The 17,392-nt window shown below is 43.8% G+C and overlaps 1 protein-coding gene across 2 annotated transcripts in view; it reads left to right on the top strand.

The window, feature by feature from the left end:
• Window positions 1-17,392, top strand: part of rtf1 (RTF1 homolog, Paf1/RNA polymerase II complex component) — a 66,093-nt gene that overhangs the window by 31,460 nt on the left and 17,241 nt on the right. For both annotated transcript variants that reach the window (XM_055640921.1, XM_055640920.1), the window contains exons 4-7: window positions 6,726-6,930; window positions 9,180-9,291; window positions 12,124-12,235; window positions 14,955-15,090. In XM_055640921.1, coding sequence (XP_055496896.1) covers window positions 6,726-6,930; window positions 9,180-9,291; window positions 12,124-12,235; window positions 14,955-15,090 — 565 coding nt within the window. The remainder of the gene's footprint in view (window positions 1-6,725; window positions 6,931-9,179; window positions 9,292-12,123; window positions 12,236-14,954; window positions 15,091-17,392) is intronic.

Here is a 17,392-nt window from a genome sequence, read left to right as displayed (position 1 = left end):
TCTCCGACATTTTATATCTGTGCCGTCCACTCCCCTGACATCAGTCTGAAAAAGGATCTCGACTCAAAAAGTCACCCTTTCCTTCTCTCCAGAGATGCTGCCTATCCTGCTGAGTTACTCCAGCATTTTGTGTCTATATTTGGTATAAATGGGGCTTAGCGCCCCCGGTTTCAGTTGTAAGTCCTCAATTATTTATGATTTCCATAAATGACCTGGGAAAGGACACAAGTTGCAAGGATCCAAGCGTCTCGAGATGTGAAAAAGAGAGGAGCGGGTATATTGAGGTGATCATATGCCATAATGGAGGCAGATATAGTTACAGGTGTTTGGATAGGTACTTGGATGGGGAAGGCATAGTGGCATACAGTCCTTGTGGGAAAAAGATTTGCATGATGATCTTCATGGATGTGGTGAGCTCCATGATCTCAGAACATATACTGTCTTTCTGGTATTAACAGGGCCGACGTCCTTTTTATTCCAATTACTTTAATAATATACTAAAGTATTTTGGGATTTTCTTTAGTGATATTTAATGCTTTCTCATTTAGTACCCCTCTTCATTTTATAGATTCCTAAAGTGCTGCGTTTCTCTGAACCTGCCAAGTGGCTTTTCTCTTTATCCAGCCCCTGACATTCGGGGTTTCTTGCAGTTGGTGTCCATACTTTTCACTCGTATGAGAATATATTTGCCCTAACCTAACCTGCCATTCTTTCACTTTTCAATGACTTCCATTTGTCCAGAGTGAACATTTTTCCTTATTTACTAAGGGATATAGTAGAGTTTAGAATGAACCAGCATTCAAGTGCCTGTCCCTGATTGCCCTTGAGCAGGGAGGACTTTGTTGAACCACTGCAGTTCTGAGTTATAGGTAGACACAATGCTGCCGGGAGGGAATTCCAAGATTTTGCCATAATGATAGTGAAGGATTGACAATATATTTCCAGGTCAGGATAGCGTGTGACTTCCAGTGATAGTGTTCCTATTCTTTTGCTGCCTTTGTCCTTCTGGCTGGCAGAGGTGCTAGGTTTTGATGCTGGTGTCCAAGGATCCTCTGGGATGGTACATACTGCTACAACTGTCGGTGTTGGAGTGAGTGAATAGTTGTGGATACGGTGCCTATCAAATGAGCTACACTATTCTGTATGGTGTTGAGCTTCTTTAGCATTGAAGCTGTACTCATTCGGGCAGGTGGTGAGTTACTCCCTGCTGGATGCGTAGCCTCTGATCTGCTCTGGTGTTCAGTTTCTTGATAGTTACCACAAGAATATTACTCATAGGGATTCAGTGGTAATAATCCCATTCAATTACCTAGAACCATTGCAATCATCTTTCATGTGCTGGTTTTGATTCCAAGCAGAAGAGGTCTTTTTACCAGTTTTTGACTGATTGACCTGTTTAGCCAGGGCACCTTGGTGTCATATTCGATCGAATGCTGTCTTTATATCGAGGGAAGTAACTCTCACTTTACCTCTGGAGTTCGGTCTTTTTGTCATGTTTGGGGGTTGGACAAGCTAGATACAGGAAGATTGTTCCCGATGTTGGGGAAGTCCAGAACAAGGGGTCACAGTTTAAGTATAAGGGGGAAATCTTTTAGGACCGAGATGAGAAAAACATTTTTCACACAGAGAGTGGTGAATCTCTGGAATTCTCTGCCACAGAATGTAGTTGAGGCCGGTTCATTGGCTATATTTAAGAGAGAGTTCGATGTGGCCCTTGTGGCTAAAGGGATCAGGGGGTATGGAGAGAAGGCAGGTACAGGATACTGAGTTGGATGATCAGCCATGATCATATTGAATGACGGTGCAGGCTCGAAGGGCTGAATGGCCTACTCCTTCACCTATTTTCTATGTTTCATATCCCTCCATTCCCTCCGTATCCATGTGCCTATCTAAAACCTATTGCTAAGCAAGTGCTGCTTGAAAGCTTTGTCAATGGTCCCTTCCATCACTTGGATGATGATTGAGAGCAGACTATTGAGGCAGTAGTTGGTATGGTTGGATTTGTCCTGCTTGTGGACAGGAGATATCTGGGCAATGTTTCACATTTTCTGGTAAATGTCGGTGTTATAGTTGTAGTGGAGCATTTGATGACGGGTGAGGCAGGTTCTGGAGCACAAGTCTTCAGTACGATTCCCAGAATTTTGTCAGGGCCAGCAGCCTTTTCTGTATTCCATGTCTTCTATTGTGCTGGGGACCACTTAGGAAGCCAGGATGGATCATCCATGTGGCAATTCTGTCTGAAAATATTTGCTAATGCTTCAATTTTACGACTGAATATGGCAGGACTGCAGAGCTTGGATCGGATCTGTTGGTGAAAGGATTGTCTAGGTCTTTCTCTTGCAAGCTGGTTATGTTGTTAACATGCACGTCATCCTGTCCTTCACCAGATTGATCCCTCATTCTGGGGTATGCCTGGTGCTTGCATGCTATGTTCATTACACTAGGATTGTTCTCCTGTTTTAATGGGGATGGTAGAGATGGGAGATAGGCCACGAGGTTACAGATTGTGCTTGAGCACTAATGGCCTGTGGCCCCTAATGAATGCTCAGTCCTGAGTTGCTAGGTCTGTTCATAGCAATAGCGTAGTTTTTGTATGTGTTGTTTCTGATGCTTGGTTGATTCCAGGCGATCCATTCATTTTTTGTTTCTTCAAGAATCAAGAGTATTTTACTGTGATATGTCCCGGATGGGACAATGAAAACCTTACTTGCTGCAGCATAACAGAATATGTGAATATGTAAACATAGTACATAACGGGGGAAGAGAAAAAAAAAGTTCAATAAATAACAAATATAGTGCAGTTCTTTTGCAGTTCGGAGCTTGTTTGTTGGTGTGTTTAATAGCCTGATGAATGTAGGGAAGAAGCTGTTCCTGAACCTGGATGTTACAGTTTTCAGGTTCCTGGACCTTCTTCCTGATGGCAATTGATGAAATGATGGTGTGACCAGGATGGTGTGGGTATTTGATGATTTTGACTGCCGATTTTGAGGCAGACACTACATTAGATCCCTTCGACGATGGGGAGGTCAAAGCCGGTGATGGACTGGGCAGTGGTCACAACTTTTTGTAGTCTTTTCCACTCTAGGAAGTTCAAGTTGCCAAACCAGGCCACGATGCAACTAGTCAGAATGCTCTCTACCGTGCACCTGTGGAAGTTTAGAAGAATCCTCTTCGACATGCCAAATTTCCGTAATATTCTCAGGAAGTAGAGTTGCTGATGTGCCTTCTTTTTAAGTGTGCTGGGTCCAGGAAAGATCTTCGGAAATATGCACGCCCAAGAATTTGAAGTTTTTGAGCCACTCCACTATCGTCCCATTGATGTGAACAGGATTGTGAGTCCTCATCCTTCCCCTGCCAAAGTCCACAATCAGTTCCTTGGTCTTACTGATGTTGAGAGGCAGGTTGTTGTTCTGGCACCATTTGGTCAGTCGGTCAATCTCACTTCTATACTCTGACTGGTCCCCATCTGTGATTCGTCCAACAACAGTTGTGTCATCGGCGAACTTGATGATGGAGTTCGCACAATGTATGGTTATGCAGTCATGGGTATAGATTGAGTGAAGCAGGGAGGCTGAGCACGCATCCTTGAGGTGCTCCAATACTATTTATTACTGAGGATGAAGTGTGATGCGCAGAGATCCAGTTCCGTGAGCTTGGTAACCAGCTTGGAAGGGATGATGGTATTGAACGCCGAGCTGTAGTCTATAAACAACAGCCTGACGTAAGTGTTTTAATTGTCCAAGTGGTCCAATGCAGAGTGGAGAGCCAATGAAATTGCATCCTCCGTTGACCTGTTGTGGTGGTATGCGAACTGTAGTGGGTCAATGTTCTTGTCGACGTAGGAGTTGATGTGCACCATAACCAACCTCTCAAAGCACTTCCTCGCCACAGACGTTAGTGCCGCTGGTCGATAGTCATTGAGGCACGTCACCTTATTCTTCTTTGGCACCGGTATTATTGATGCCCTCTTAAAGCAGGTGGGAACTTCAGACCTCTGAAGTGAGAGGTTGAAAATATCCACAAAAGCTCTGCGCAGTTGATCTGCGCAGGTCTTGAAAACTCGACCGGGTATACCATCAGGTCCAGGCGCTTTCCGATGGTTCACCCCCCTGAAGGGTCATCAGACGTTGGCCTCTGTGACTAACACCGTCAGGGCGAAAGGGGCTCGGGAAGGCACATCAGTGTTCTCCCTATTGAACCGTGCATAGAACGCAAAGACATCGTCAGGGAGTGATGCATCGCTGTCGTTTGAGCTGCCTCCTTATTTCGCCTTGTAGGAGGTAATGGCATTCAAGTCCTGCCACAGTTGCCGAACATTCGTCTCATCCTCCAGCTTGAAGCGGAAGTCCCTTTTGGTCTTTTTGATGGCCTTACCTAGGTCGTATCTGGACTTGACTGTACTGCCAGACCTGAATGCCCGGGATCTGGTCTTCAGAAGCATGCAGATCTCATGGTTCATCCAAGGCTTCTGGTTAGGATACACTCGGAAGGTTTTTGTTGGGATGCAGTCCTCCACACATTTCCTTATGAAGTCTGTAACCACTGTGGCGTATTCATCCAGGTCTGTTGCCGAGTCCTTGAACATTGCCCAGTCTACCGACTCCAAGCAGTCCTGGAGTTGTTTCTCTGCCTCCCCCGACCAGCTCTGTACAGTCCTCACCTCTGGGGGTGCTTTCTTCAATTGCTGCCTGTAGGCAGGAAGAAGCAGCACCGCTGAATGGTCGGATTTTCCGAAGTGAGGACGAGGGATAGAGCGATAGGCATCTTTGATGGTCGTGTAGCAGTGGTCAAGGGTGTTTGATCCTCTGGTGCTGCAGGAGACATGTTGGTGGAAGTTAGGGAGCGATTTCTTCAGGTTGGCTTTTTAACGTCCCCAGCAATGGTGGTAAACTCCTCGGGGTAAGACGTCTGGTGCTTGTTCACCATGGCGTGCAGCTCCTCCAGTGCCAAAGGACTTCTGCCTGGGGTGGGATGTAGACTGCGGTCAGGATGATGGAGGTGAATTCCCTCGGTAGGTAGAAGGGGCGGCACTTCACCGTCAGATGTTCGAGGTGCGGAGAGCAGGAGTTAGATAGGACTGCCACGTCTGAGCACCACACATAGTTGACCATGAGGCAGACGCCACCTCCTCTCCCTTTCCCAGTTACCAGTGAACGGTCCATGCGATGGATGGAGAAACCTTCAGGCTGGACTGCCGAGTCTGGGGAGCTGAGGGAGAGCCATGTCTCTGTGAAACAGAACACAGAGCATTCCCTCAGCTCCCTTTGGTAAAGCAGCCTTGGCTTTAAGTCTTCCACTTTATTTTTAAGGGATTGTGCATTGGTTACTAGGATGGTAAGGAGAGTGTGTCGTAGTTCACTGCGCTTCAGTCTTGGCGTGTAGTCCTGCCCGACGGCCACGCTTCCGGACACCATGGAAGTCTCCTCGGTGTTTCCAGGTACTGTATTTACTGTACCTGCTGTTTCTGCGAGCCTGCGCTGGGACGGGGATTCCCTCACAGTCGGCAGCTCCAGCTCCGTTGCGATCGGGAGTTCCTTCACAGTCGGCAGCTCCAGCTCCGTTGCTACTGGAAGATCCTGCCCGTCGGCTCCGGAGGTCTCCCCTGTGTTTCCAGATACAGTACCTGTGATCCTCAGCCGGGTTGGGTATTCTCCAGTGATCGAGGGAGCTCTTACAGCTGGCACCTCCCGCACCTGCAGGAGATCGCGATCGCCATTAGATGCACTAGCAGCTTGTCCGTTACAGCGCTGATTTCCGCCGTTTCTTTGATCCAGGCAAGCTGTGAAAAACTGTATTTTATTCTGTTCTGTTGCGCTGCTGGCAAAATGTCACCACAGGCAGGTGCCACCTTAAGGTAGGATTTCTTTGTGGCTTTCTAATGGTTTATTACAACTGAAAGGCTTGCTGGGGCATTTCAGGGGCCGGTTAAGAGTCAGCAGGTTGTGGTTGTTCTGGAGTTGCATGTAGTTCCAATAAAGATTCTGTACACTTAAAATTTCCCTTTTAAATGTCCTCCATTTCTCTTCTACATCCTTCCCATAAAACAAAATGTCCTAGTTCACTCCTTTTAAATCATTTCGCATCTCATCAAAGTTAGCCTTTCTCCAATCAAAAATCTCAACCCTAGGTCCAGTTCTGACCCTCTCCATAATTATATTGAAACTAATGGTATTGTGATCACTGGACCCGAAGTGCTCCCCAACGCATACCTCCGCTACCTGTCCCGTCTCATTTCCTAACAGGAGGTCCAGCACTGCCCCTCCTCTAGTAGGTACCTCTATGTATTGCTGCAAAAAACTATCCTGTAGAACTATTGAGGGCACTGTATTATTTTCATGGTCGTAATTAGATTTTTTAATTCCGTAGTTCAAATTTATCTCCATCTACTATAGTGGTATTTACAATATTTTGTATATGTAATCGTATGCAGGACTTTGCCCTGGGTATCTATATTTTTAATCCACTGGTAATATCTCTGTGCCATTAGTTGCTCTAAGTCTACTTTTGCCAAGTCCTATTTTATGATATTGAAATCATCTTTTCTGCACCCCAATCCATGCTCTGAAGCACCTGAACAAATCTCTTTGGGCCTTTTAACGCCAGGAGATAAAAATTGTGTTTTTATTCATTAATGGAATGATTTTAAAAAATACCAGCCAGCACACCCTTGTTGCCCTTGTATGGCTAATATACTTTGTGAATAACTAACATGTTTACATTTTCAGGTGAAGTTTCAGACTCTGAAAGGAGTAGCTCATCTTCAAGTTCCGAGTCTTCATCCTCATCGGAAGAGGAGGAGTTCCATGATGGCTATGATGATGACCTAATGGGCGATGAGGAGGACAGAGCAAGGTTGGAGCAAATGACAGAGAAGGAACGGGAGCAAGAACTCTACAACCGGATAGAGAAGAGAGAGGTACTGAGGAGGAGGTAAGATGCTGAACTGAGGATATATTGGCTGAAGCATATTAGAGGCAGCTTTAATCCATGGTCGAGTCACTACCTTCCACAGGTAGCAGTTAGACACTCAAGTTTTTTTAAATGCCCCCGAGCCAAGGAAGTAACATTTGAAGAATTACAGAATTACAGATTGAAGATGTATGTCAAAATGTTCAAAATAACTGCTTTCTTTCGTGTGTCGTCAGTTGTAATTTGGAGTGGTACAATGGCTCGCTAGTTAAACTGCTGTACATCTCCAGCGACCAGTGTCTGAACCTCTAGTAAATTATCCCAAGTGTCTAGCTGAGTGAGAGAATCTGGGGGAGTGTGAAGAAAATATAATGGGTTAGGCAAGAATTTGTGTAAATGGCTGGGTGGTGGTCGATGCGGGTCCGGTGAGCCATAGGCCTGTTTCGGTGCTATTTCACTCTTTGACTCTATCCAAATGCTTCACAGGAGTTTTGTCAATCAAAATTTGTTATTTTCAGAAGCAGGGCAGTTGACCCAAATCTCAGCAAGAAGTAGGTTTTAAAATGCTACAGAGTAAGAAAGGCAGATATTTAGAACATAAATTCTAGAGCTGGGTGTCATGTGGGTGAATGTATAACCAACATTAGTGTGCAGGGAATTTAAGGTGCAGGGATTGTCTGAGAGTAGTAGACTTGGAGGAGGTTAGGTACTTTTAGTGATTCATGCACCAGAACAACTAGATCTCTCTATCCTTCATTCATTTGCAGTTTCCCTTCATTTAGATAATTTGTTGTTTCATTTCTCTTGTCAAATTGCATGACACCTCTCCACATTAATCTCTATTTCCCAGTATTTTGTTGATTCACTCAATCTATTCCATTATAATATCATTGACAAACTTGAATAAGACTAATTAATTCACCCTATCTATTCCTCCCAATATTCTACACACCTCTATACGATCAGCCCTTAGCCTCCTTTGCCCCAAGGAAGAAAGTCGTGCCTAACAGCTCTCCTTAGCTTAACATCATAAATCTTCTCCGCACTCTTTCCAGTTTAATGTCATTTTTTACATAGCAGGGTGACCAAAATTGAACACAATACTCCCAAGTGCAGCCTCAGCAAATTGGCCACTAGCCCACTTTGTATGCTCTGCTTTTTGATTTAATGTTATCTTTGATTTCCTTTTGTCGACTGCAAATTGTGTTTCTTTCTCATGGAGTCTCATAGTTGGGATAATCTTTTGCTCAGCAATACAGACCTGTGGTTTGAATATCTTCCACTGTCTTTATGACCGAGCTTATTTATATTGTACAATCATCCCATGTACAATTAGAGTTGCCCTTATTTAAATTGAAGACACTGATTATGGACCTATTGTGTTCATCCTCAAGCTACTTTTAGTATTCCATCATATTGTCACTAACTCCTATGGGGATCTTTAACAAGATCCCTTATAAATGTTACCACATTATGTAGAGACCAAATCTCAAATAGATCTCTGAGTAGATTGTTGTAAAAGCTGTAAATTTAACAACTGCAATGTACAGTTCTAAAAAGTCATCTATAGCACTGCACAAATTCCTCTATACTCTTGCCGGTTTGGTTTATCCAATCAACTGTATTATATGTTCAAATTCAAAGCATGGCAGGTTCAGCTCTGCTATGTAAACTTGCAATGATGATGTTGTGAAAAGCATAATGTTGGTTCTGGTATGCAAGCAGTATTTTAAGTGACACCGTTTTGTGGAAGAAATTGGCGGGGGGGGAAGACAGACCGGGAGAATAAGTCAACAGGTAACAACACAAGTTCAGTAACAAACACAACCCAACAGGTAACAACACACTGAATATTTCAGTCTAGATGAGGCAGGGGCAGTTGTGCATTGTCAGGATGGTGGAGGGGGGTGTCTAGAGTTGGTACCAGTACAGCGTTTACAACAAACTTTACAAAGTAGGAACCTGCCAAGTTAACTTGACTCAGTTATATACATAATGATGCGACCCAAGGGTCAATGGTGAACTACCTTTGACAAGGTGTGTTAGCTTATAAATAACAATGTAAAATGTGGCTAAAGATTAACAATGTCAGAATGAAACTGCAAGGGAGAGGGGAAAGTGTGGGAGAGCATTGCCATGTTGACTGCCGTTGAGATCAGTATCTTTCTGTGCAGTGTGTAGTGCAGAATTATTTGATTCGCCTCAGGGTGAATTTGAAAATTGAGCTGAATTTCAGGTGCTACTCAAAGGATTTCTCTGATCTTTGGCAGATTTGAAATTGAAAAGAAGCTAAAGGCAGCAAAGAAAAAGGAAAAGAAAGAGAAGAAGAAGAAACTGGTGGAAGAACGTGAGAAGAAGATGCAACAGGTTCAGGAGTTGCCGGTATACTGTTTTTCCTCTTTTGAGGGTGTGCTTCCTACCAGCTGTTGCAGAGTCAGTTTGGCATTTACACCGAGATTTATTTTATAATAATCTGGTCTTTAGCTGAGCAGTGTTAAAATTCTCAATAGTGTGTAATTGTGCTACATGAAAGAGCACTTTCTTCCCTGTCTCCTCCGAACTGAAATAGAAAAGAGATTGCAGTAAACCATCGTTATTATGGATCTCTTTGTAACTGATTTCAGTCATAGCGGATGGATCTACCGACCTTCATCGCTGGGCTGCCGACCCCACCGGCCCTCACCACCTCCCCAGCTACTTCCAGGCTGGACCTATTGCCACCACTGCCCACACAGCACCCTTGGCTTCCTCTAGACTGTGCTTGCCATCGCCGACCCTTACCTCCCACGGCACGCAACCAATGACTGCTGATCCTTGCCTCCACCAGCTGCCAACAGATTAGGGTCATCAACTTGCCTTCATTCCAGGCCCAGTTCCAGATCGAAAATCTGAAGAAGGTTCTCGACCCAACACGTCACCTATCCGTGTTTTCCAGAGATGCTGCCTGACCTGCTGAGTTACTCCAGCACTTTGTGTCTTTTTGTGTATTAGCCAACAAATTAAGTTCTTTGTTTCTGTTACTTATACAATGATACTGTATTGCTTGGTAATCCCTTAATCGGTTATAGCGGACAATCTGCAATAACGGACACCGTTCCCTCTATTACCCATTTTAACGAGGGTTTACAGTCCTCTATCTAATGATCTAGAGATACGTTCAAATACAAAATATAGAAAATCAGGAGCATGACTATGCTAATTGATCCTGGGTGCCCAGCCATTCAATATGATCATGGCTGACCATCTAAACTCAGGAACCTGTTCCAGTTTGCTCCATACATCCATTGATTCATCTCGCCTTAGAAAAATGTCCAGCTCTCTCTTGGATATCTTTAATGATTTGACTTCAGCTTCATTTTGTGGTAGAAAATTCCGCAGGTTCACTGCTCCGCAGAAGAATTTTCTCACCTGAGCCTTAAATGGTTTTGGTCCTGAGACTCCTGGTCCTGGACTACCTGCCAATGGGAACATCTCACTGACATGTTCCCATTGACCAGTTGCCTACATGGAGCTAGTCCTGCCCCTTCTTCGATCTATGTACTGACATAAAAATGTCATCCCTCTACACCATTCACACAAAAATAATCCTAGTTAATATTTGACAAGTTGAAATCCCTACTACTGTAAACTGTTCTAAACTGTCCTGCTATAACACGTATTTCAATCACATGTTGGATATAATGTAAGTGACATGTTAGATAATGCTATTTTCATTGTGGGGGCTGATCAGGTAAAGTGATTTCGGTCAAGAACTAGAGAACCACTGAAAAGTTACTTTGGGAATCGAGCTGAAAACAAAAGCTGTCTTACCAAAGAAAACTGTTTCCCTTAGTGACCAGGTACCATTATCTCTTCAGAGCACAGCTGCTAGTTTAACTTCCAGTGGCCATTGAAAATGGACAAGCAATCACTTTTATCAACATTTGTGCAACAATAGTTGATTAAACAATGGACATGAGTTTAGTTTGTTGTCCCGTGTACCGAGGTACCGGGAACATAGAGCCTATGGTATGTTTAGCCTGCAATGACTAAAAAACAATAAGCATTTGAAAATACCTTTTTTTTTAAATCCTGCAGGTGAAATAACTTTTTTATTGTGAGTCAAAACATTTCTGGCCCTTTCCACTCATTTACACCATTGCTTTTATATTTTTCTTTAATTCAAGGTTTCTTGGGTACAGAACCATCAGTAGTACCAGTAGTCAAACTACACTCCCACTTAGACCCTGTACAATTTCCTGATTAGTAAGGGTGTCAAAGCTTACGGGGTGAAGGCAGTAGAATAAGGTTGAGAGGGAAAGATAGATCAGCCATGGTTGAATGGCAGAATAGACTTGATGGGCCGAAGGGCCTAATTCTGCTCCTCTGTCTTATGAACATGAATTGTACCTAAACACCCCACTCCTGACATTGGCCCAACCATATACAATAATGTTCAATGGCATTACTGTCACTGAGTCCTCCACCATTGACTTCCTGGAGGCTCACACTTGATCAATGATTTAGCTGGATGGGGACGATTTTTCTTCCATTTTTCAGTCACTAATGCCTCGACAAGAGCAGGACAGGAGCTAGGAAATCTAGCAGTGGGTAATGTGCCTCCTGAATGCCCAAAGCCTTTCCATCATCTGCAGGGTAAGTTAGGAGAGTAATGGAATGCTCTCCACTCACCTGGATGAGTACAACAAGAGTTAGGAAGCTGCACCTTCAAGGGCAAAGCAGGTGACGATGGGAGGAGCCTCCATAGACATGTTGAACTCCTTCAAACGTTTAAATAGCTGCTGCAAACCATGTAATCTTAACCTCATGTTATGTCCATGGCTTTGCTGCCTGGCTGGGAGTTGGTTTCAGGTGAATTTCATGTTGCTGTAGAGGTAGTAATGATGGTCTTCAGGGAGCAGAACACTAAAGCCTTGGCTCATACATTTGCTTGAGGCTCACACACCTCATGAGCTTTGCATAATGCAAGGCAGCGCAAGCCTGAAACATTTTTCTTTCATCGCAGATGCTGTGGCCTGCTGAATATTATTAACATTTTCTGAAAATATCCTAAGCAACCCTTAAAAATAACAAATGAATGCTGGCCTTTCTTTGTTTGGAATCAATTTGTTATTTTTTAGGGGTTGCTGTTGATATATAATTGGGTTTTAAAGTTATAACTGCTGGATTGAGTACAAATCCCTGGCCAGGCTGATATGTTTTGTCACTGTGCAGGTGATGTCTCACAACAAAGAGCGGCGATCAAGAAGGGATGAGAAACAGGACAAGAAGTCTCAGGCTATGGAGGAGTTGAAGGCTGAAAGGGAAAAGAAGAAAAACAAAACGGGTAAGAAACAAAGGTTGCGGGTGGACAGTTTTTGTTCCCAGGATGATATTTGTATGTCCTTAACTTTCATGAAAGTTAAACAGTTGTATCTTTTTGTAGTGACTTGGGAAGTGTTGTTGCAAATTAGTCATAGTGCTGTGCAACACTGAGCTAGTTACACTTGCCTGTGCCAGGCCCACATGCCACCAAGCCTTTCCTATCCACATACCTGTCCAAGTTATTGTCATATTGTACATGCCTCTACTACTTCCTCTTCAACTCAGTCCATGCAACTGCCACCCTCTGTGTGAAACGTCGCCTCTAGAATCCTTTCAGCAGTGGGTGATATGCTTTTCTGTCTTATGAACTTGAATTGCACCTAGACACCCTGCTCCTGACAAGATATTGTCCCTTTAGAATCTCTTTCCTTAAAACCTATGCCTTCTAGTTTTAGCGTCCCCATACCCTGGGGAAACAACTGGGTATTCGCCTTTTCTATGCCCCCTCATGATTTTGTATACCTCCAAGGTCACCCATCACCCCTCAGGCCTCCTATGCTCCAGGAATAAAAGATCCAGCCTCTCCTTATAGCTCCAACCCTCCACAGCCAGTAATATCCTGATAATTATTTTTGATTTAAAACAAAATTAAGCTACTTTCCAATTTAATGACGTGTTCGGCTGCACAGTCAGGGGTATGGAGTGGATGGACCAGAGGGCTGAGCACACAGTCTTGAGATACCCAAATGCTAATAATTATCAAACAGGCAGTGTTTTTGGCAATTTATACCAATTTCTTTTGATGAGGAAGTCGAGGATCCAGTTGCTAAAGTCCATGTGAACAATGTGTACTGCCTTGCCTTCAACCATCTTCTTGGTCGCTTCCTCAAAAAACAGAATCAAATTGTTAAGGCTTGACTTCTCATGCACAAAACCATGTTGACTATACCTAATTATTCTTGCTTTCCAAATGTGTGTAGTTTCTATCTCTCAAAACTCCCTCCATTATCTTGCCCATCACTGATGTACATCTCAAGGGACTGTAGTTTCTTGAGCAAAGGCACATCAATAGCCAAGCTCTAGTCTTCCAGTACCTCACCTATTTATGGCGCAGATTTCTGCTCTGGCCCCACAATTCCTGCTCTAGCTCCCCACAATGTCTTAGAATACTCTTGATCAGGTCCAGGTATTTATCCATCATTGTGTTTTAAGAAATCCAGTGCCACCTTTTCTTTAATGTGGACCACTATGATCTTCCCTGAGTTCCCTCGCATCCATGCCATTCTCCACAATAAATGCAGATGAATAATATACATGTAACACCTCACCCTTCTCCTGGGTCTTCATAATCTCTGATTAAGCAAGTCCTTCTCGTGTTTCCATCCTGCCCATTCTAATTGCTCATTTTCATGTGCCTAGTTTCCCTTAATTTTCAGGCTGTCAGTTCATCCGTTCCCCCACTCTCTACACGCTCTCCCTTTAGTTATTCACTTTTCTAAGCAGAGTGGAAGATGAGGGCAACAGATTGATATTTATCATCGAGAGTATGAGGTTTTGTTGTGTCGCAGTTGATAGAAAGCAACGCTGAAAATGTTGGTGTTGACAGGTGGTTGGGGCTAGGAGAGCAACTTGGAGGATGAAGTGCCAGATGAATAAGAATGAGACCATGGTGTATTGGGTACTACACTGCCTGCCGTCATCTTATGGGTGAGGGACATTGCATTATGATGCTCTGAGACTTTGTGGTATTTTTCTATAGCATGGTCACTGGCTTAAGATTCAAATGAAGAATACAAGGTTTGCCACTTTTCAATTATCTTTTAATCACACAAAGTGTATTGGTGCGAGAACCTATGTTGTGGCAGCATGTATATTAAGAGTGATCAGAAATGCAGAGAAAGCCAACTATCTTTGGTGTGGCTGAAAAGAAGACCAATAGAAACAGCGTTGGAAAATATAGATCCTTGCAAGTGTGATCAATGGCATGGTTGTGTGCAAGGAAAAGTAAATAACTTGAATGGATACAGAACATGCCAGCGTGGCATGGTCGCTAGTTGTATAGGTGGTGGTGATAAGCCTAAGAGGAGAGCAGGAAATTGTTATGTGACTGAGGAACATGTGATCACGAGGGGGAAAAACATTACATTTGAAGAGAATGTACAACACATAAACAGCCCTTAAGCTTACCAAGCACCTATTTATTGTCGGTTGACTATCGAGTATGATGATATCCATGAGGTGTTACACAGAACCTAGGTGATAGAGATTAAGGTGGAACAGCCCCACTTTCTTGGCTGTTGGCATGATGAGGTGTTACCATGGGTAACTTTGACTGCAGTGGGTGGCCAGTACTTTTTCCCTGCCTGGATGCAACCGTTGCATTCCACACTGCACTACAGGGCCGTCTTTCTGGTTGGTGATTTCCTCTGCATAATCTGTCGGAACAATCTTAACATGTTGGATGAGCAAGTCCCTATTTCATTGATGGTTTGAGTCCCATCAACTACACTCAGCTGGTTTAAGCCTTTGCCTGGGTGTGGGTGCTGTGTAATGCAAACAGCATCTTGAAGCTCAGGTGAGAGCTAAGTATCAGGTGGGGATCGATGGTAGACAAGCAGTCCTGATAAAGGAATGGTAAGCTTCTCAACTAAAGGTACTACCCTTACCTGAGTACCCCATTTGTTCCTATATATATCAACGTGCAAATAGCTAGTTTGGGAATTGAATGTTGTTTCTTTCAGCGGAACTATTGGCCAGAAAGCAGCCTCTAAAAGCCAGCGAAGTTTATTCTGATGATGAAGAGGAGGAAGAGGAGGAGCAGTCAAGTGTGAAGAGTGATCGATCGTCCAGGTCTTCATCTTCTGATGAAGAAGAAGAGTAAGTTCTTGGATGAATGCAGCTGTGACCTATCCACGTTGACTAGCTGGTGGTAATTAGGATTATGTTGTATTTAGCTTTAAAAAATTTGGCAAATAGAATAAATCTATGCTAAAATCTCAGCGACGTCGGCAGTGAGCGGCCATTGAGCGGGAACCCTCCGAGTAATATGGATTAGGAAAAGCTGCTAAATGCTTCCACAGATGTCTAGCAGCATGTTGAAATCTGCTCTCGATGAAAGGGAAGCAATGGTGAATTAGAGGGGGTGCGTTGTTGAACCTTTTAGAGGAGACTAGACCAAGTGCAGACCCGTTGGGTCTGCTCCCCCAATGGTGTGATCCCCCAACCCAATATTCCACCATGCACCCGTCTCCTCCAATGGAACTGAAGCCGTTCCCAAAAGTAAGATTCCAGCACTGCCCTGCCTCTTTAAAAAAAAATCCAATGGCACCTCCCCTGCCTGCTGCAGCAGTGAAAAGTTCAGTGTTCCTGTCTTGCAACTTTGTTTCGAAGTGTGTTGAAAGCTGACATGTAAATGGAGAAGCCAGTTTATTTTTGAAATACTTGGGGGTGGGGGGGAGAAGGATTTGATTAAAAACGTGTACTTCAACACGACGAAATGAAATGAGGAGTGGATACTTAGAAAGAAAAGCGAAATCTCTACCGAAATGGAAAAGATCTCGGAGATTGAGCGTCTGGATAGGGCGTGGCAATGAATCAAAAGAAGAAATGCAGCCGGCAGCCGTACATACAAATGAATCCATTCCGATTGGACATCTGCGAGCATCGGCCATTCCGATTGGACATCTGCGAGCATCGGGCACGAATCGAAAGGCAGGAAGGGCGCCGGATGGCAGTCGGTCGGATGGCCCCAGAGTTTTATAGATATATAGATAGATAGATAACAGTATATTGATGAGGGCAGTGTAGTAGAAGTGGTTGACATGGACGTCAAAGTCCCATATGGGAGATTGGCCCAAAACATTAGAGCTCCTGGGACCCAGGGCAGGTTAGCCAATTAGATCAATGATTGACTTGGCAATAGGAGACAGCCCTGCTACAGGGTTTTTTGTGATTGAAAAAGCTGTAATCATTGGTGCACTACACAGATTGGTGCTGGGACCCTTGTTGTTTGCAACGTGGATGTAGGAGGCGTGATCAATGAAATTGACTATTACATGCAGATTGGTGGAGATGTTAACAGTGTGGAGGGTGGTCTTGGGCTACAGAGTACTGGCTGCAGTTCTAGCACCACTAGAGAGGGCACAGTAAAGATTTGCCACAGTGTTACCTGGAATGGAATAGTTCATTTATGAGGAGAGACTGGAGAGGCTGTCTGTTCGCCTTGGATTGAAGATGAGGAGGGTCATGATTGAGTTGTATAAAATTGAAGACTGCAAGAACCATTTGCCTATATCAGAGGTAAATAAAACTAGAGGATGAATATTTTAGGGCAAGCGATTTAAGGAGGTCTGAGAGGGACTATTTTCACCAAGTACCTAAAATGCTTGAGTGAGTGGCGGAAACTAATGGCATTTAAGGAGCAAGCGCTTGAATTGCCTTGGCATAAAAATCTACAGGACAAGTGCAAGAAGATGGGATTAATATAGATGGGTGCCCACTGGTAAGAGTGGGCATGGTGGGCAGAATGGACTGTTTTCATGCTTCTGATTCTGCTTCTCGAGTGGAAGAAAGCATAGCAAATGCGACTTAAGCCTGTGTATTTTAAGAAATAACACAAGCAAGAGCAGGACTTTTACCCTTCTAATATTGCTCAGCATTCATTAAGATCGTGGATGGGACAGGTTTGGAGGGATAAGGACCAAATTTTGGCAGGTGGGACTAGTGTAGCTGGGACATATTGGCCTGCATGGGCAAGTTGAGCTGAAGGGCCTGTTTCCATGCTGTATCACTCTATGACTATCATGGTTGATCTTCTCAGTGTAATTTTTCTGTACTACACCTGTATCCCTTGATTCCGTTGATGTCTGGAAATCTATTGTCTGTTTCGAATGAACACAGCCTCCACGGTCCCATGGAACAGAGTTTGAAAGAGATACCACCTTCCACAGTCATTTCTCCTCAACTTAGTCCTAACTGACCTGACCTTTTTCTGTTAGAAAGAGCGCTAATCTTGTGTTAACATTGTTACAAACTTGGAGAAGTTATGATGATGATTTTAATCAAAGATTGTAGTTTTGTACATTGTCGATTGGCAATTACTGTTAGGTTAAGTTTGTTTGCAACAAATTGAAGATGAGTCCTAATACTGGTTTTGACTCATGCATTTAGTACATTTGTG

This window comes from Leucoraja erinacea, chromosome 9 (assembly GCF_028641065.1).
Source record: "Leucoraja erinacea ecotype New England chromosome 9, Leri_hhj_1, whole genome shotgun sequence".
Taxonomy (NCBI): domain Eukaryota; kingdom Metazoa; phylum Chordata; class Chondrichthyes; order Rajiformes; family Rajidae; genus Leucoraja; species Leucoraja erinaceus.
Note: the sequence above shows the minus strand (reverse complement) of the source record. Positions and strands in the feature narration are given on the sequence as shown.